This window comes from Oncorhynchus masou, chromosome 15 (genome assembly GCF_036934945.1).
Source record: "Oncorhynchus masou masou isolate Uvic2021 chromosome 15, UVic_Omas_1.1, whole genome shotgun sequence".
NCBI lineage: Eukaryota > Metazoa > Chordata > Actinopteri > Salmoniformes > Salmonidae > Oncorhynchus > Oncorhynchus masou.
In genome coordinates, this window is record NC_088226.1 from 28,293,918 (window position 1) to 28,314,206 (window position 20,289).

Genomic DNA, 20,289 nt, shown 5'->3' on the forward strand with positions numbered 1-20,289 from the left:
TAAAATCTGGTTTAACCGTATTGTTTCAGTTTCACGAATAACCGGTCAGTGTTAATTAAATAAATATTTTTAGAATGTATCTCATTCTAATAGAGCCTTTGCTGATTCATGAAAAGAGGGAGAAGCGTGAGAATGTATACAATGAGGAAACAGTGTCGGTAAGACACGCCTGGTTTTACATATGCATGAGATTTCGAGAAACTCTTCTTGGTTGAGAAACAAAAGTTGCCTTGGAGCGATGAAAAAATAAGTCCGTGAAGACGAGGGAAAAATGAACACATCGCCAAGAAAAACCCTGTAACTTAGACATCACAAACGTTTGTATATAACGCGTCTGCAGAGATATGTAGACGGATCAATCTCGAGATAATGCAAGTTAGGCAAGTGCGTTGAAGTTTGACGGGGTAGTTGATAATCAAGCTCATATTTTTCTTTCTTCTGGAGTCACAAAGTTGGCATCGGTAGCCTAATTTACCTAAGGCGGGTGCGGAAGGCTTTTCACCTGACAAAAATGATGAGATAGGCCGATAAACCGTTAGATTTTAACAATAATACTTTTTTTTTTTTACCGGGTTTATGTAGCGACCTATGAATTTTAGGAGCAGTAATACGAAACTATTGGGGTTAGAGGCGACTTTTGTGGATCGTTTCCAACACTGGGCCAGACAAAAACTAAACTTTTCAATGTTATGAAATAGTATCAGAAAACGAACTATACATTTTATATTTGAGATATTGATAACCTATCGTAGGTAATTCAAGTTAAATATATTGGCGTAATACCGAGGTAAAACCCCAACTCTGCTACCTTCTCGGATTTGTCTATGAGCTAACGTTACCTTGATAAAAGTAGTTCGCTCAATCGTGGGAGAAGTGGACTTTCATTTTCCCCCTCATCTACCCTCCGGATTACTAAATTACACTTAGTCAATAGATCCAATCAGCTAGTCAGTTTTATCATTTCGTTTTTAGACAATTGTTGAAAGTATTTTACGAAACGAATCATGTCTGCTGAGGAGGAGAGATTCAAGCTGGTCGTCGTGGGCGGGGGCGGTGTGGGGAAAAGTGCCTTGACCATACAATTCATTCAGGTGAGAGAATCCCCCCAACTGTTTGGACATTGTCAACTGTGTGTTTTGTTTTTTTGAATTTGTCACATCTTCTGATGTATGTTGTAGTGGTCATTGAACTTTTGCATATTAACCCATATAGGCCAACCCACACAGTCTTGACCCATGCTCTCCTATCTTTTTCGCAGTCATACTTTGTATCGGATTATGACCCAACCATCGAGGACTCCTACACCAAAATATGCACAGTGGATGGGAAAGAGACACGATTAGACAGTAAGTCATACTGTAAGTTTACTGACGTTCTTTGCTCCAAGAATAGAGGGAAAGCGTAAACTACTTGAGTCGGTGAGTGAGCAAGGCCAAATCTGTCTGTATGATTCACCAACATCTGCTCTGTTATGACTTGCAGTTGGCAGATGTTGATGCTCTAAGCCAAGGTGTAGTCTTTTCACTATGCCGTAACAAAAGTGTTTCTGTCTGTCTGTGTTCATATTCAAGGAATATAACAATATGTAAGTGCACTATGGCCTGTTGGCCCCTGTCGAGTCGGTTAACCCTGGGCATTTACATCTAGAAGGACCCATGATGACCAACGTGAAGTTCATAGGAGCATGTCAAATGAAAGCAAAGTCTATATTTTTTTTTTTTTAAATTAAGACATGTATATATGTTTTTAACCATTTCCATCCTAAAAATGAGGAATAATCAAAGGCTTCGATTTCTGGTTGTACAGATGGAAAAGGAGTCTTAGACAACATCTACCAGAATTTTTTAAAGGTATTATAAATACATCAAAACACATTGTTGAAGTAAAGACCCCTGCCAACTAATATGAACACTTATATTTAGTTACAGAGAAATTATTTGCCTTCTGTAAGTTTAAGAAACATTGCCTTGTCTTGTAATTCTGTTACCAGAAACACACACATCTAAAATATTTTCTAAGGAGGATAATGAAAGTTCACATAAGTAACAAGCAAAGGTAGACCTAATAATTCCTTATAGGGGTTTTACTGATATCAAGTTTATGAATTATTAAGTGATTTAAAACTTGTAATTCTGTTACCAAATCCGTAATGGAATTACCGAACTATCAGTAACGGAATTACTGCGATTGAATTGGCTAAAATGGGAAGTCATAGGAATCACAAACCATTTACATTTGAGTCATTTAGCAGACGCTCTTACCCAGATCCACTTACAGTAGTGAGTGAATACATTTTTGTACTTTTTCCCATACTGGTATCAAACCCACAACCCTGGCATTGCAAGCGCCATGCTCTACCAAATGCGCTACACGGAACATTTGGGTCCAATGTGGGTCACCTGCTACTGTCCTCCCTTCAACTGGCATACTGTTATCTTCTGCTCATAACTGTTTTCTTTCTGTCGTCTGGTGGTCAAAGCAAGACTGTGAAAACGGTCTCGACAACCGCTCTCTCTTTCTCGCTCTTTCTTTCTGGCTCTCTTTTTTCTTTCTCTCCTTTCTGCCGCTCTCTTCTTTTAATCTCTCTCCAGTTAATGTCACCTCTCCCAACTCTTACTGATACCTACCATGACACCTAACCACCTACCCTCTTTCCATTTACTATAACAAGCGTCCTCAACCACTGAGCACCAACCGACAACGGATCTCCATGGATGTTGAAAAGTAATTGAAATTTGGTCAATCCGCCCAATATCTATTGTACTGAATTGTACTCTACTGTGCTGTATTGTAATGTCCAAACTTGAGAAACACAGACATCTATGATTGGTTCAGATTTGGTCTGGTCCGGACCAACCAAAACTGGTCTTGTTTGGAGGCAGAGATCATTAGAATAATACCCAAATATGCAAAAGAAGGATATTGCATATTTCTAGCTTTTGTGTACTGGGATCGGTCCAGAGGGGTTCCGATCTATGCGGTAGCGAGGAGTGGTGTAAACAGATGATGAGTTGGCTTTGTAAGTTGCAAAAATCGAAACAATATATTTAATGTTCATCGAATTGCACTCGGCCGGTTCAGGAAGGGGAAACAAAATTCAGTGCGTCGCAGCGGGATAGTGCGTCTCTGTATTTCCGTGATGGACCCCGGATCTGTGGATGATGAAGTTTTTTATTTATTTTTATTTCACCTTTATTTAACCAGGTAGGCAAGTTGAGAACAAGTTCTCATTTACAATTGCGACCTGGCCAAGATAAAGCAAAGCAGTTCGACACATACAACAACACAGATTTACACATGGAGTAAAAAAAAACAGTCAATAATACAGTAGAAAAATTAGTCTATATACAATGTGAGCAAGTGAGGTGAGATAAGGGAGGTAAAGGCAAAAAAAGGCCATGGTGGCGAAGTAAATACAATATAGCAAGTAAAACACTGGAATGATTGATTTGCAGTGGGAGAATGTGCAAAGTAGAGAGAAATAATGGGGTGCAAAGGAGCAAAATAAATACAGTAGGGAAAGAGGTAGTTGTTTAGGCTAAATTATAGATGGGCTATGTACAGGTGCAGTAATCTGTGAGCTGCTCTGACAGCTGGTGCTTAAAGCTAGTGAGAGAGAGAAGTGTTTCCAGTTTCAGAGATTTTTGTAGATCGTTCCAGTCATTGGCAGCAGAGAACTGGAAGAATTGGGTTTGATGATGAATATGTAGCAAGGGCCAGCCAACGAGAGCGTACAGGTCGCAGTGTGTTATATACCCTTTGTTGGCAATGACAGAGGTCAAACGTTTTCTATATGTCTTCACAAGGTTTTCACACACTGTTGCTGGTATTTTGGCCCATTCCTCCATGCAGATCTCCTCTATAGCAGTGATGTTTTGGGGCTGTTGCTGGGCAACACAGACTTTCAACTCTCTCCAAAGATTTTCTATGGGGTTGAGATCTGGAGACTGGCTAGGCCACTCCAGGACCTTGAAATTCTTCTTACGAAGCCACTCCTTCGTTGCCCGGGCGGTGTTTTTGGGATCATTGTCATGCTGAAAGACCCAGCCACGTTTCATCTTCAATGCCCTTGCTGATGGAAGGAGGTTTTCACTCAAAATCTCACGATACATGGCCCCATTCATTCTTTCCTTTTCCTACACGGATCAGTCGTCCTGGTCTCTTTGCAGAAAAACAGCCCCAAAGCATGATGTTTCCACCCCCATGCTTCACAGTAGGTATGGTGTTCTTTGGATGCAACTCAGCATTCTTTGTCCTCCAAACACAACGAGTTGAATTTTTACCAAAAAGTTAGATTTTGGTTTCATCTGACCATCTCCCTGTCTTCTTCTGGATCATCCAAATGCTCTCTAGCAAACTTCAGACGGGCCTGGACATGTACTGGCTTAAGCAGGGGGACACGTCTGGCACTGCAGGATTTGAGTCCCTGGTGGCGTAGTGTGTTACTGATGGTAGGCTTTGTTACTTTGGTCCCAGCTCTCTGCAGGTCATTCACTAGCCCCCCCCCCATGTGGTTCTGGGATTTTTGCTCACCGTTCTTGTGATCATTTTGACCCCACGGGGTGAGATCTTGCGTGGAGCCCCAGATCGAGGGAGATTATCAGTGGTCTTGTATGTCTTCCATTTCCTAATAATTGCTCCCACCGTTGATTTCTTCAAACCAAGCTGATTACCTATTGCAGATTCAGTCTTCCCAGCCTGGTGCAGGTCTACCATTTTGTTTCTGGTGTCCTTTGACAGCTCTTTGGTCTTGGCCATAGTGGAGTTTGGAGTGTGACTGTTTGAGGTTGTGGAGAGGTGTCTTTTATACTGATAAGTTCAAACAGGTGCCATTAATACAGGTAACGAGTGGAGGACAGAGGAGCCTCTTAAAGAAGAAGTTACAGGTCTGTGAGAGCCAGAAATCTTGCTTGTTTGTAGGTGAATAAATACTTATTTTCCACCATAATTTGCAAATAAATTCATAAAAAATCCTATAATGTGATTTTCTGGATATTTGTTTTCTCATTTTGTCTGTCATAGTTGAAGTGTACCTATGATGAAAATTACAGCCCTCTCTCATATTTTTAAGTGGGAGAACATGCACAATTGGTGGCTGACTAAATACTTTTTTGCCCCACTGTAGGTCTGTAGCAGTTTGGGTCAAGAGTGTCCCCCCCCCTTTGAAGAGGGGGATGACCGCAGCTGCTTTCCAATCTTTGGGAATCTCAGACGACACAAGAGGTTGAACAGGCTTGTAATAGGGGTGGCAACAATTTCGGCAGATAATTTTAGAAAGGAAGGTTCCAGATTGTCTATCCCGGCTGATTTGTAGGGGTCCAGATTTTGCAGCTCTTTCAAGTTAGAGTTGCAAGCACAATAACCATCTACATACCCTCCTGTTATTCTCTTTTTTTCTCGCCATCCAGGTGAGTGCGCATTATCAGCCACGATGGGGAATTTTATTCCCAGCAGATAGTATTTGTAGTTGAGTGACAATTTTATAGCCAGCCCCTCTCGGTCAACCGTGGCATGTTTTATTTCCCTCCCTCAGAGCTTACTGCTGATGTAGGCTATGAGGTGTTCGACCTTTCCCACTCCCTGGGAGAGGTCCGCTCCGATACCGACATCAGAGGCATCCATCTGGACAATGAACTTCTCAGAGTTCAGTGTGTCACATCGGAGGGCCTGTTGTCCGGAACTCTGGCAGTCTCCTATGGGGGTGCCACAGGGTTAAATTCTGAATCCGACTCTTCTCTGTATATATCAATGATGTTGCTCTTGCTGCGGGTGATTATTTGATCCACCTCTATGCAGATGACACCATTCTGTATACATCTGGCCCTTCTTTGGACACTGTGTTAACAAACCTCCAAACAAGCTTCAACACCATACAACACTCCTTCCGTGGCCACCAACTGCTCTTAAATGCTAGTAAAACTAAATGCATGCTCTTTAACCGATAGCTGCCACCCGACTAGCATCACTACTCTGGATGGTTCTGACTTAGAATATGTGGACAACTATAAATACCTAGGTGTCTGGCTAGACTGTAAACTCTCCTTCCAGACTCACATTAAGAATTTCCAATCCAAAGTTAAATCTAGAATCGGCTTCCTATTTTGCAACAAAGCCTCCTTCACTTACGCTGCCAAACTTACCCTCGTAAAACGGATTATCCTACCGATCCTTGACTTTGGCGATGTCATTTACAAAATAGCTTCCAACACTACACAGACTACATCCAATTTGCTATCACAGTGCTGTCCGTTTTGTTACCAAAACCCCATATACTACCCACCACTGCGACCTGTATCCTCTCGTTGGCTGGTCCTCGCTACATATTCATCATCAAACCCACTGGCTCCAGGTCATCTATAAGTCTTTGCTAGGTATAGCTCCACCTTATCTCAGCGCACTGGTCACCATAGTAACGGCCACCCGTAGCACGCGCTCCAGCTGGTATATAAGTCCCTGTCAAAGTCTGGTGCTCTTAGCACTGGTTTTGCGCACAGAGCTTTCTAAAAGTTAAAGGAAGCCATCTTTGCTGCTTGAGTCCATCTCACATGTGTGGGGAGGTCTTTCTTGGTCAGGTCGGACAATGGAGCGGCTATAGAGACATAATTTGGTATAAAGCACCAGTAGTAACTTGTGAGCCCTAAGAAGGATCACACCTGATTTTTATGCCTTGGCCACTCTTGGATAGCCTCCACTCTCTTTGTCTGGGGGTGTATGACACCACACCCAATAGTGTACCCCAGATATTCTACCTCACTTAACCCGAGCCTGCATTTCATAGGGTTAGCTGTCAAGCCCGCTCTCCTTAGGCTTCCCAGCACGGCCCGTACCTGTTGTAGGTGCGTCTCCCAGTCTTCGCTATGGATCATCACGTTGTCGATGTAAGTGGCCACGTAAGCTCGGTGGGGTCTGAGTAGCTGTCCATTAACAGCTGTGACGTGGCGGTCTCGCTGTGAAACCCAACGGTAATTTCACGTAATGGAAAAGGCCGCCAGAGGCACCTGCATATAGCCTTTCGTGAGATCTAGCATAGTTATGTTGCTCACCTTTCCCAATCGCTCTATCAGCTCATCTACAATGGGCATTGGGTTCAAATTTGGAGATGTCGTTCAGGCTTCGGAAGTCGTTACAGAACGAGAACTAACGGACTTGATCATGCACTGAGACGCTTCTAACTCCCCAACCCAGCATCTCTCTGACTATTTCTTTGTCCCGCAGCATGGATTCTGTAAGGCCTTAAGTTCACTCTTTTGCCTGACTCTGTGTATATATGATGCTGGATGAGATTTATATTCCCTTTGAGGGAAGAGAATACCTACTGGTGTCGGACCACTAGGGCACGTAGGTCCTGCTCTTGCTGGTGTGTCAGTGACTTCACGACCTGCACCTCTAGTTGGGCTATATCTTGTTGGACTGCGGGTTGGGAGCAGAACCTAATATCTTCATTTCTCTCATGGTACTCCTTCATAAGGTTGATGTGGTATAGCTGGCTGCCTAACTCTATATGTTAACATGGGATACTCTTGCCATTACTTCCATTGCGCTAAGATCCAATGTACCTTATCTCCTACAGGATCCCTCGGCACGGCCTCCCATTTAACAGTTAAAACAGGGAGAAGTCCATTGGCAACTGGGGTATCTCCCTAAGAGCAAACAATAAGTGAGGTAATACCATGTCCCAGTTCCTCCTGTTCCATTCCACAACCACCTTTTATCATTGACTTTACAGTTTTATTCAAGCGTTCTCATAAACCATCTGAGGATGAAATATGCTTGAGTGTATCTGTTTAACCTGTTACAAGGCACACAAGTCTTTCATTATGCGGGACATAAACGGGGTCCCTGGTCGGTCAAATATAGGAAGGTATGCCGACTCGGGAGAATATCTGAAACAACTCTTTAGCAATACCTTTTAGTGGACATATTACGCAGTGGTATGGCTTTGGGGTAGCATGTGGCAAAATCAATGACCACCGGTATACAGTGGCTTGCGAAAGTATTCACCCCCCTTGGCATTTTTCCTATTTTGTTGCCTTACAACCTGGAATTAAAATAGATTTTTAGGCGGTTTGCATCATTTTATTTACACAAAATGCCTACCACTTTGAAGATGCAAAATATTTTTTATTGTGTAACAAACAAGAAATAAGACCAAAAACAATTTGAAAACTTGAACGTACATAACTATTCACCCCCCCCCCCCCCCAAGGTCAGTATTTTGTAGAGCCACCTTTTGCAACAATTACAGCTGCAAGTCTCTTGGGGTATGTCTCTCTAAGCTTGGCACATCTAGCCACTGGGATTTTTTGCCCATTCTTCAAGGCAAAACTGCTCCAGCTCCTTCAAGTTGGGTGGGTTCCAATGGTGTACAGCAATCTTTGTCATACCACAGATTCTCAATTGGATTGAGGTCTGGGCTTTGAGTAGGCCATTCCAAGACATTTAAATGTTTCCCCTTAAACCACTCGAGTGTTGCTTTAGCAATATGCTTAGGGTCATTGTCCAGCTGGAAGGTGAACCTCCGTCCCAGTCTCAAATCTTTGGAAGACAAACAGGTTCTCTCAAGAATTACCCTGTATTTAGCGCCATCCTTCAATTCTGACCAGTTTCCCAGTCCCTGCCGATGGAAAAACATCCCCACAGCAGGATGCTGCCACCACCATGCTTCACTGTGGGTATGGTGTTCTCGGGGTGATGAGGTGTTAGGTTTGCGCCAGACTTAGGGTTTTCCTTGATGGCCAGAAAGCTACATTTTCGTCTCATCTGACCAGAGTATCATCTTCAATATGTTTGGGGAGTCTCCCACATGCCTTTTGGCGAACACCAAACATCTTTGCTTGTTTTTTTCTTTAAGCAATGGCTTTTTTCTGGCCACTCTTCCGCAAAGCCCAGCTCTGTGGAGTGTATGGCTTAAAGTGGTCCTGTGGACAGATACTCCAATCTCCGCTGTGGAGCGTTGCAGCTCCTTCAGGGTTATCTTTGGTGTCTTTGTTGCCTCTGATTGATGGCCTCCTTGCCTGGTCCGTGAGTTTTAGCGGGCGGCCCTCTCTTGGCAGGTTTGTTGTGGTGCCATATTCTTTCAATTTAAAATAATGGATTTAATGGTGCTCCGTGGGATGTTCAACGTTTCTGATATAGTTTTACAACTCAACCCTGATCTGTACTTCTCCAACTTTGTCCCTGACCTGTTTGGAGAGCTCATTGGTCTTCATGGTGCCCCTTGCTTAGTGGTGGTGCCCCTTGCTTAGTGGTGGTGCCCCTTGCTTAGTGGTGTTGCAGACTCTTGGGCCTTTCAGAACAGGTGTGTGTGTATATATAACTGATATCATGTGACACTTAGATTGCACACAGGTTAATTGTATTTAACTAATTATGTGACTTCTGAAGGTAATTGGTTGCACCAGATCTTATTTAGGGGCTTCATAGCAAAGGGGGTGAATACATATGCACACACCACTTTTTTAATTTTTAATTTAATTTGTTAATTTTCTATTCTTGGAAACATGTCTTTTTTTTCCATTTCACTTCAACAATTTTGAATATTTTGTATGTCCATTACATGAAATCTAAATAAATTTAAATTACAGGTTGTAATGCAACAGAATAGGAAAACCACCAAGGGGGATGGTGGTGCAAGGCACTGTATATTTGTGCTCCTGGGATGATTTGGGAATAGGACCTACCAGATCCATGGCTATCTATTCAAAGGGTGTTTCAATGATGGGGTGTGGGATGAGTGGGTTTCTGTAATTTGCTGCGGAGGCATTATTTTTGGCACTTGTCACTTGACTTGCAGTACTTCTCTACTATCACTTGTAATGTGGGGCCAGTAGAATCTACTCATGATGATGTGATCTTTAGTTTTGTCTACTGCCAAGTGGCCTCTCAACACATGCGCCAGGTACTGTACCATGTCTCTATATGCTCTAGGCCCCTTCTCTTAACCACCAGTACTGTAAGCCCTTTATGCAGTAATAAGGGGGGTTTAATAAGGGGGATTGACGTTCTCCGCGTGCTTCCCATCCATCACCTTCACTCTGTGTTGCGCCGAGACCAGGTCTGGGTCCTGCAGCTGTGTGGTGCTAAACTGTCCTGTCAACTCATCAGATAAATTAACATCTTGGCTGTCTATCCTCACCGGGGCCCGTGCGGGCCCTAGGTCTCTTCCGCTCTCCGTTGTGAGACCTGAGCATGTATCCTCCGGTCTTTTCTTGAAACAGCTGCCTGTGCCTCTGATCTTGAATTTCATTTTCTTCCTCCCCTGCTCTTGATCTGGGTGACTTCTCCCTGGAGTGCTAGTGGGGCATATCGGTTGTGTGCCTTTTGGGGATGTGTTTTCTCTGAGTGTGCCAGTGACTGCTTTGCATTGCTTACACGCACTGGTGCGGTCTTGGGGCTGCTCTGTGTAATCCGCCACAAACTCTCGAACAAATTAGTCTCTCCCTAGCAGTAATGATAATTGGTTCACCACCCCCACCTTCATAGTGCACTTGCCTTGTGGAGTAACTAACGTAACCTGCGCCACTGTGTCCCCATGGATACAGGAGACTGACATCTGTTCCTGACATAAATCTCCCTCCTGTACTAAGTGTGACCGAACTAGGGTAATCTTACATCACTTCTGCATCCTCTCCTTGGACTTTTAATACCGGGGCTCCCTCTGCGGTCCAACACTGCGGGGATAGATTACATGGATGTGCACCCCTTGAACCGGAGGAAGGCTCAGTGGGCACCAGAAACACCGTCTCTCTCCAACCCCTGGTCAGCCATATTGGTTGATACATTTGGGCTCTTGCTGACTCGTTGCTACTGAAGGTCAACTTGTGGAAACGCTTGGCCTGTGGATTCAGACAACACCGGGATAAGATTGTGGCTTTTAGTTTCTTAGTTCTCTGCATCTGCAGGATCCAGGTTGAAATACACAGCCTGCACACACCCAGAAAGAAAGGGGGCCAGCATCCCTGCCCACCGCTCTGGGGCTCATAGTTCTCTTACTGCTGACTTCTTGAATGATAGCAGATAGGCCTCTATTATTTGAATCACTTACGCAAGCAGTAGTGTAAAGTACTTCTTATGGGCAGGTGGGACGGTAGCGTCCCACCTGGCCAACATCCGGTGAAATTGCAGAGAGCAAAATTCAAACTACAGTATTATAAATATTTAACTTTCATAAAATCACAAGTGTAATACATCAAAATAAAGCTTAACTTCTTGTTAATCCAGCTGTTGTCAGATTTCAAAAATGCTTTACGTCGAAAGCAAACCATGTGATTATCTGAGGACAGCTCCCCGCATACAAACACGTGAAAAACATATTTCAACCAGGCAGGTGTGACACGAAAGTCAGAAATAGTGATATAGAAAATGCCTTACCTTTGATCTTCTTCTGTTGGCACTCCAAAAGGTCCCATTTACATCACAAATGGTTTTTGTTCAATAATGTCGTTCTTTATATCCATAAAAACTTAGTTTAGCTGGCGCGCTTCAGTCAATAATCCAACCAGTTTCCCTCCATCAAAATGCATACAAAATTAATCCCAAACGTTACTAATAAACTTTTCCAAACAAATCACAACGTTTGTAATCGAACCTTAGGTACCCTAATACGTAAATAAACAATAAAATTTAAGATTGAGAATCAATATTGTCTTTACTGGAGAATAATACCAAAGAACGCGCTCTCTTCCACGCGCTTGGAAACACTACAGCCAGAATGGGAGCCACTTAGAAAAACTACAATTTCTGGCTCATTCTTCTAAAAACCAGCCTGAAACTCTTTCTAAAGACTACTGACATCTAGTGGAAGTCCTTGGAACTGCAATCTGGGAGGACTTGGCCTTATAATAAAAATGATAGCCATTGAAAATAGTGGTAGGCAGAATTTTTGGGGGGGGGTTGTCCTCTGCGTTTCGCCTGCCATATCAGTTCTGTTACACGCACAGACATCATTTTAACGGTTTTAGAAACTTTAGAGTGTTTTCTATCCAAATCTGGCAGATCCACGAAACATGAATGCTTCGTGGCATTCATGTTTAGTGAATCTGCCAGATCAGAGGCAGTAGGGATGACCAAGGGTGTTCTCATGATAAGTGCGTGAATTTGAACATTCCTCCTTTCCTGCTAAGCATTCAAAATGTACCAAGTACTTTTTTTAAATTGTGCTGTCTGGTTTGCTTAAGGAATTTGAAATAATTTATTCTTTCACTTTTTATACTTAAGTATATTTAAAACCAAATACTTTTAGATTTTTACTCAAGTAGTATTTTACTGGGTGACTTACCTTAATAGAAAATGACTCAAGTATCTTTACTTTTACTCAAGTATGACAATTGGGTACTTTTCCCACCACTGCACGTAAGCTCTTCCTCTTTTAAGCTGTTCTTTGTCTTTTGTCTCTGTCCTCTTCTGTCGTTTTATCCTCTTTGTTCTATATTTGTCCCCCACACGTCTGGATGGTTCAGGATACATCACCATGAAGAGAATGAATCTTTGAATCTTAATTCGGAGCAGATATTTAACCGTTTTTTGAAAACGTGGTCGCATAAACTGATTTTATCATAATTATTTTTTAGAAACTTTGCATCTGCTCAGTTCTATCAGTAAATGTGTTTTTGTGAAATGTTCTATGTAGATTGTGCATAGTTGTATGGTTTGAACTTTTAAATCAATGTTTTTTGTTTTGCATACATTTTAAAGTGAAAATCGGAGCTGAAGCGTAATTCCTACTGACACAAAAGGAGGGTGTTGCGCTTGTCAGTGAACCTTCCTTGCATCCCTCCTGCATTTGTTACTATGTTGCATCTACAGTACATTCGGAAAGTATTCAGATCACCTGCCACCTTCCACATTTTGTTATTAAAGCCTTTGTTCTCAAATTCATTTTAATTTTTTTTTCTCATCTTTAATTTTTAATTGATTTTTAATTTCACCTTTATTTAACCAGGTAGGCAAATTGAGACAAGTTCTCATTTACAATTGCGTCCTGGCCAATATCAAGCAAAGCAGTTCGACACATACAACAACACAGTTACACATGGAGTAAAACAAACATACAGTCAATAATACATTAGAAAAATCAGCCTATATACGATGTGAGCAAATGAGGTGAGATGAGGTAAAGGCAACAAAAAGGCCATGGCGGCAAAGTAAATACAATATAGCAAATAAAATACTGGAATGGTTGATTTGCAGTGGAAGAATGTGCAACATACAAATAAAAATAATGGGGTGCAAAGGAGAAAAATAAATACAGTAGGGGAAGAGGTAGTTGTTTGGGCTAAAACACAATACCCCATAATGACAAAGCAAAAAGAGGTTTTAGCAATTTTTTTCAATTGCATAATAAAAAATTAAAGCTTATTTACATAAGTATTCAGACCCTTTCCTATGAGACTGAAGATTGATCACCGGTGCATCCTGTTTCCATTGGTCATCCTTGAGATGTTTCTTCAACTTGTTTTGGAGTCTACCTGTGGTAAATTCAGTTGATTGGACATGATTTGTTGAGGCACACCTGTCTATTTAAGGTCCCACAGTTGACAGTGCATGTCAGAGCAGAAACCAAGCCATGAGGTTGAAGGAATTTTAGGGAGACCTCCGAGACAGGATTGTGTTGAGGCACAGGTCTGGGTAAGAGTACCAAAAAATCTCTGCAGCATTGAAGGTCCCCATGAATACAGTGGCCTCCATAATTCTTAAATCGAAGAAGTTTGGAACCACCAAGACTCTTCCCGGCCAAACTGAGCAACTGGGGGTGAAGGGCCTTGGTCAGGGAGGTGACAAGAACACAATGGTCACTCTGAGGGGGGGGGGGGGGGGCAGCATTATGCTGTGGGGATGTTTTTCAGCGGTAGAGACAGGGAGACTAGTCAGGATCGAGGGGAATATGAATGGAGCAAAGTACAGAGATCCTTGATTGAAACCGACTCAGGACTTCTGACTGGGGTATAATGCTTTGTCATTATGGGGTCAATTTTAGAATACGGCTGTACCATAACAAAATGTGGAAAAGGTCAAGGGGTCTGAATACTGCCCGAATGCACTGTATGTCACTATACATATTTATCCCTGTGAATGTACATCTGAATCTCTGTCTGTCTGTGTGTGTCTGTCAGTCTTGGACACAGCAGGTCAAGAGGAGTTTGGGGCAATGAGGGAGCAGTACATGCGCTCAGGAGAAGGCTTCTTGCTGGTGTTCGCTCTGAATGACACTGGCAGGTAAGAATCGTCTGGGTGAATGCATCCACCCAGACACTCTCGAGTCATAGGCAAGCTGTAGATTCAAAACAGTATTCCCAACTACACAACATACTATGAAGTCCTCAGAGCTAAAGCATTTGTCAGGGCTACAGTACTCAAGGTTTCAGGAAGGCAACGTCACTGTTTGCAATTAGGGATGCACATTTTGGTAAATTTAGCTGCCAACTAACTGACCCTCATTAACCAGTCCAATGAAGGGTAAAAAGAATTCTGAACATTAAAATGACCAACAGAAAATACTATCAGAGATATGTATGTTTCCGCTCTAACAATGGGAGTCGTCCCAAGGCAGGAAAGCAGGCGACAATCTTAGGTCCAAAATAAGCCCATAGAAACACATTGGACAGATATTGGCGCCCTGCCTCTTCCTCGCTGATACTATGCATGCATATGCATACAAGGACCGCACATTTTTCATTAATAGCTTATGGCAAATGGGAGGCTCGCTTTACGAGTTGAGATTGAGAAATAAAAATAGCTCCTTTTTAGTCATGGCCACAAGGTTTTAACACGCGGTTGCATTTAGAATTGTTGTTTGTTGTGCAATGACTGGGCTTACAAAAGCAGGTTTCACTCCAGTAGCCTACAGGCTTTTTGAGGAGCTACGCTCGTGCTGTCTGGTAGGCTATTCCTCTCCGCAAACTAGGCTCTCTGTATGCTGTGCACGTGATACATTTTTATTTATGACGACTATTGAAAATACACATGCGGCAATTTTAATGTAAAAAAATGATGCAAAGTAACCTATAGACCCAGGTTCTCCAAAACTTGCGGCCCGAATCTGGCCTGTGGGTGGTTTTATTTGTCCCCCTCCCCCACCCCCCAGTTTTCTGAGCAATAAATACATTTGAATTTTCATTGTTGAACATAAGACTATATAAACACCAGGAAATCGGCTCCAAGTGAGTTTTTTATTTTGGAAATATATTCCCATGCATTATAGAGATGTGATCATATTCAAATAATAATCATTACAAATAATTGATTGGATTTATATTGCAATTTTCTACCAGATGAGGTACTCAAAGCACTTTTATATAGTCAGGGGAAGACTCCCCTCACACACCTCAGAGATGCACAACGACCACAACACATCAGGTGGAGAGGTGAGGAGTGATGTATGCGATTAGGAATGAAGGGAATGATTAAGTGGCCATGATGGAATGTGGCCAGGTAGAACATTTTGCCATGACAACGGGGTGAGCACCCCTACTCTTACAATAAGCGCCAAGGGATTTTGAATAACCACAGAGTCAGGACACGCGTTTAACGTCCCATCCAAAAGACAGCACCCTACGCAGGGCAATGTTCCCAAATGTAATCAAGGTTTGAAATTATTATTTTAGTCAACATTTTATCTGTTCTTGTCGTACAATTTACAGTAACTTTTTAAAATGATGTTCTGTCCCCCCGACCGTCTGTTCAAGAACAATTGGCCAGCGGCTGAATCTAGTTGATGATCCCTGTAGAGACAAATAAGCATTACTGGTCAAATACATTTTTGGCTGCTAACCGTTTTAACGGTTAACCGTTAACATCCCTATTTGCGACGCAAACGCAGCACACTCATGATCATTTATTCATTCCTTGAGGTGTTGAGGCATTCAAGCCATGGTCAGTGTTACACTTAGTCTGTACTGTGTTTTCTTGTTTTGGCCGTGCAACACTAATCAAAGAGTGCTACAGTAACTAGGGGAAGTGAGACTTGTTATAGGCGTTCACCTCTCATAAGTGTCGCATTCATGACATGGTGTCAAATACAGGCAGCGTAATGAGCTGCTGTAGTAGTTCTCTCTGAATTGAAAGGTGGATGGGTGCAATTGCACCTTAACAGAGTTCATGTGTGCCATTAGTTTAGATTAGTTGTGAAGCTCCTATGAATTGCAACAAACCCTTGCCCTCTTATGAGCTGTAGAATGGGTCTTAAAGGTGCACTGCAGAAGTTCTGTCCCCATGCGGAGACGAGTCTAAGTACAAACACAACATTCTAAGAACATATGTAGAGCTTAGCCTAATATAACAGTTGTCTGTATTTATTTATGAACTGTACCTTTCCCCCCAGACTTGACGCCTGCCAGGTCACACAGGATGCCTGGCTTGATTTGGCAGGGTTCGATAGATGTCCTTTGTGTCCTGGTAGGACACAGGCTACCCCTCCCACTTCTTCTAGTGTTTGTTGTCATGTTTGAATGTTTGTTGTCACTGTGTTGTCATCTTTGTAAATTTTTAAATAAGAGTATACAATTCCACAAACAAAAAAAGAAGTTGGATTTATGCAAATGAATATGCCTCTGTTTTAGGGGGTATATACACTTGTTGTTTTTTACAGTAAATTGAATTAATGGATTGCACCTTTTAAGGACATAAAGCACTTGTGATCAGTTCCTAATGTGTTCTTGTTTCGACCACTTTCCTTCCCTTTTTTCAGTTACAATGAGATCCACAAGTTCCACACCCAGATACTGAGAGTGAAGGACCGGGATGACTTCCCCATGGTGCTGGTGGGGAACAAGGCTGACCTGGACCAGTCGAGAGTGGTACTGGTCTTCATTGTTAAAAGAGATCTTCTGCTAGCTTTAATGCCAATTTAGATCCTACTGGTTCAAAATCTCAGGCCTTGAAAATACGTTTGAGTTGCCAACAGGTGGCGAGTGGCTACAAGTGTTTCTTTGGCTAGATCTAATAGCAACTTCCTAATCTTACACAGTTTAATGGAATGAGGAAATGAAACTCGCCTGGCGAGCAGCTCGTTTTTAACCTGAGTGCATGTACCTTTCTCTCTCTGTACTGCCTGTAGATCTCCAGAGAGGAGGCCCAGGGCTTTGCCAGAGAGAACAGGATCCATTACATGGAGGCCTCGGCTAAGAACCGCTACAACGTAGACGAAGCCTTCCTGGAGGTGGTGCGAGCTATAAGGTAATGTCACAAAGTTAACAGCTAGCTGCAAGGTAGGCTGTTTTAAATATTTTATTATGTTGCAGAAAGCCTTAAGGTACTTTATAATAGGTCATCATGTTTATAGCTAGATGATTAGAAGAGTTGGTGACTAGAGGCAAAGTTGAGGGACAGATGTTGTGGTGTCCATTATAGCCTGCTCCAGAGTCGAAGCATCCAATGCTCTTTCCCTCACTCTCTCTCTCTTTCATTCTCTTTTTTTTTAAACACAGAAAGTTTCAGGAGACTGAGAGTCCCCCTCTACCTGCAAACCACACAGGAAAACGGAAGAGCGATGGCTGCCCCTGCACCCTCCTTTAACTGTCCCCTCCCCTGGCATAGCACTGTTGTCACAGAGGCCAAAACCTCCTCACCTCACCACTGATGCAAGTCTTATCTGACTTACCTGGAGGGAAATGGGAAAATTGGGCAAGGGGGGGGGGGAGATATACACTTGGAAATGCAAAGAAAACTGTTTGGTGAATGGGGCAGGGATGTGTGTGTGTGGGAGAGCTTGCTTACGTCAATGGTGGGCAAAGTGGTGTTACACATTTTTATGGTTTCATTCACACATAGAAATTAGCATCTTCAAACTTTTTTTTCTCTATACTTTTTGTATTTACGGTTTTGTTATTTCATTATTGAGTAAGGATGTAAAGGGAGGCCTTGAGCTAGATGAGAAGAGAGCAAGAGATGAGTCCACAGCCTGAAGAAAGAGTGAGAGAGGAGGGATGGTAAGGGGGAGATCTCACAAATACTGTGTTTTAGGTGGCCTCCTACATTGGGTCAACCTGATGGAAGTCACTGGTTTGACGTTGCTGGAAGGAATGGGATCATTTAGAAACTAGAGGGTGCTGTTATTCATACCTACAACAGAAAAGGAAGGGAGCCCAGTTAAACTGAATAGACAAATTGGATTTTTGAAAAACCGCATGGAAACGAGTGAGATAAAGAAGAAACAGAATGAGAGTGGAAACAAATGTTTGAAACACTGGTATTTTTTCACGGTGTAGTATCCATGACCACATAATATATATTTTTTGCACAACTTCAACTTACGGACTGGTAGGCAAAAGTAGTTTGACACTAAAGTACTATTGTTTATTTTAAAATGATTGGGTGGAAGTTTAGGCGTGTCCAGGTACTTTTTGTCTGTGCATACAGGTGTAGGCCTGCTTTTTAAGTCATTTTTATTGTAATGCTGTTTGCAATTTTTTTGTCACACTGCTTACCAGCCATGTACATCAAGGAGTTCGTTTTTGAACTGTATTAAATGAATGAGTCAAAGCTAATGAAGATCCGTTCAAAAGCTGCAGACAAGGCATCATTCCTATTAACCAAATATTAGTGGGTCCAACAATGACAACAAATGCAGTGTATTTATAATGTTGGTGTTATGTAAAGTTCAATAGTATACAGGGTTAACTGAATTAACAACAGAGACAGAATGTAATATGGAATTTTCTTAAATTTGCGGTATGGCCTCGACTCCGGGGATTGCTCCTCAGAGCCAGATGCTGATGACGGGTAGCCCTACACTGGGCAGCTGGCATCGGAAACCAACCCCGCTGCCCGTTATTATAACTGGGGGAGGGGATGGTTGTCGACAACTTGATGAGAAAGTGAGAGAACATGGGTAAGTTGACATATAAATACATCGTAAGATTGCCCATTGGTTGCGAGAGAGGACGGTGCTAATTATAAGTGTGAACTCATACGCTGAACAGCAGGCATGAGGAATGTGCATTATTGTGCTGTGCTTATGGGATATAGGGTAAATAATGAATTACATTCCGGGCGTGGCTAATAGGAAAGAGAAGGCCGCTATGCTGATGATAATACGTTCGTATTCATTCCCACTATGCCCATATAATTATGTTATGCTTCAAGTTAACCAAGCATTCAGACCAGCCTTCCTGATTGAACTTCCGTAAACTACATTTGTCATGAAGTAACTTGTTTGTTTAGAGAGGATGTGTAGCACTAGTCCTGCAAACCTTCATATAGATGTAATTAACAGTTAGCCTACTTTTCCCCTGGGTGATATTTCACACAAAGCCGGATAGCCATCTACATTTCTGAAAGATTCTGAATATGTTCATATTTGTGAGTTGATTCAGACTCAATTCTGTGACCCTAAAAATATTTGAGATGTTTTGAATAATTTGACTTCTTAAAACTGGCAATCTTATTTTATTTGTGAAATGGAACCCTGTTGATGATGTAGGATCAACGTTTGTCCCCCATTTGTTATTTACCTATTTCTAGAATAATGCATTGACTCTGTTTATTACTGTAGTGTAATAAGCCACAATTGTACTTAAGTCTGTTCTTTGTAATAATTTTAACAGCAAAGAGCCGTTTGTAATTCGTATACCAATGAATCTCAAACTATATCTAACTTGCACCCTGTAATCTGCCATGTGTATTTTGTACTGAAATAAACCAAATACTTTTTTTTACACATTACACTTTTGATATGTTATTACCTAAATCTAGATATTTTGCTCAGAATGAAATAGGGCAGCTGGTTTATCTGGATAGCCCCAACCTTTTTTCTACTTTACTATTTCTCTTCAACAGCATTGGTGAACACTTAGTGATAGGAAAGAAGTAGCAAATCTCAGTTTGGCCGAGGTCAAATTTGATTAAAAAAATAAAATAAATAGAACTTCTGATGAATGCAATGAGAAAAGGAGCATGTAAAAGGACTGTTTTGAATTGGGATTGTGACAATTCAATGTACTCAAGCATGCACTTATATGATGTTCATTCTCAAAAATATTATGTATGGTAGGTAGCCTGTGTGGTTATAGTTGGCATGGGTTTGAGTCCGTCTCACTGCCCTTTGATTCGCCCTCCCCATCTTTCCAACACTGTTCTATCGCTTCAATAAAAGCTCCAAAATATATAAAGTTTAAAAAAAATACATTTAACCCTAGTGTAGTGTTCAGTTCTGTGGAACCCATTTTCAATGTTTACTAAAAGACAAATTATACAATTAAAAATGTTTCAACCTGAGACTCATAGGACTTGGCTCATTTTCTGTGAACATGTAAAAGAACACATTTTCATTGAGTCTGTCATGCACTGCGTACC

The 20,289-nt window shown here is 42.0% G+C and overlaps 1 protein-coding gene across 1 annotated transcript; it reads left to right on the forward strand.

Annotated features, from left to right (window-relative positions):
- Window positions 1-197: 197 nt before the first annotated feature.
- On the forward strand, window positions 198-19,659 carry LOC135556084 (ras-related protein R-Ras-like). Its single transcript, XM_064988997.1, has 6 exons — window positions 198-1,091; window positions 1,259-1,346; window positions 14,112-14,214; window positions 16,685-16,793; window positions 17,054-17,172; window positions 17,424-19,659. Exons 1-6 carry the CDS (start codon window positions 1,005-1,007, stop codon window positions 17,509-17,511), a joined length of 594 nt encoding a protein of 197 aa, XP_064845069.1. The 5' UTR covers window positions 198-1,004; the 3' UTR covers window positions 17,512-19,659.
- The last annotated feature ends 630 nt before the right edge of the window (window positions 19,660-20,289 follow it).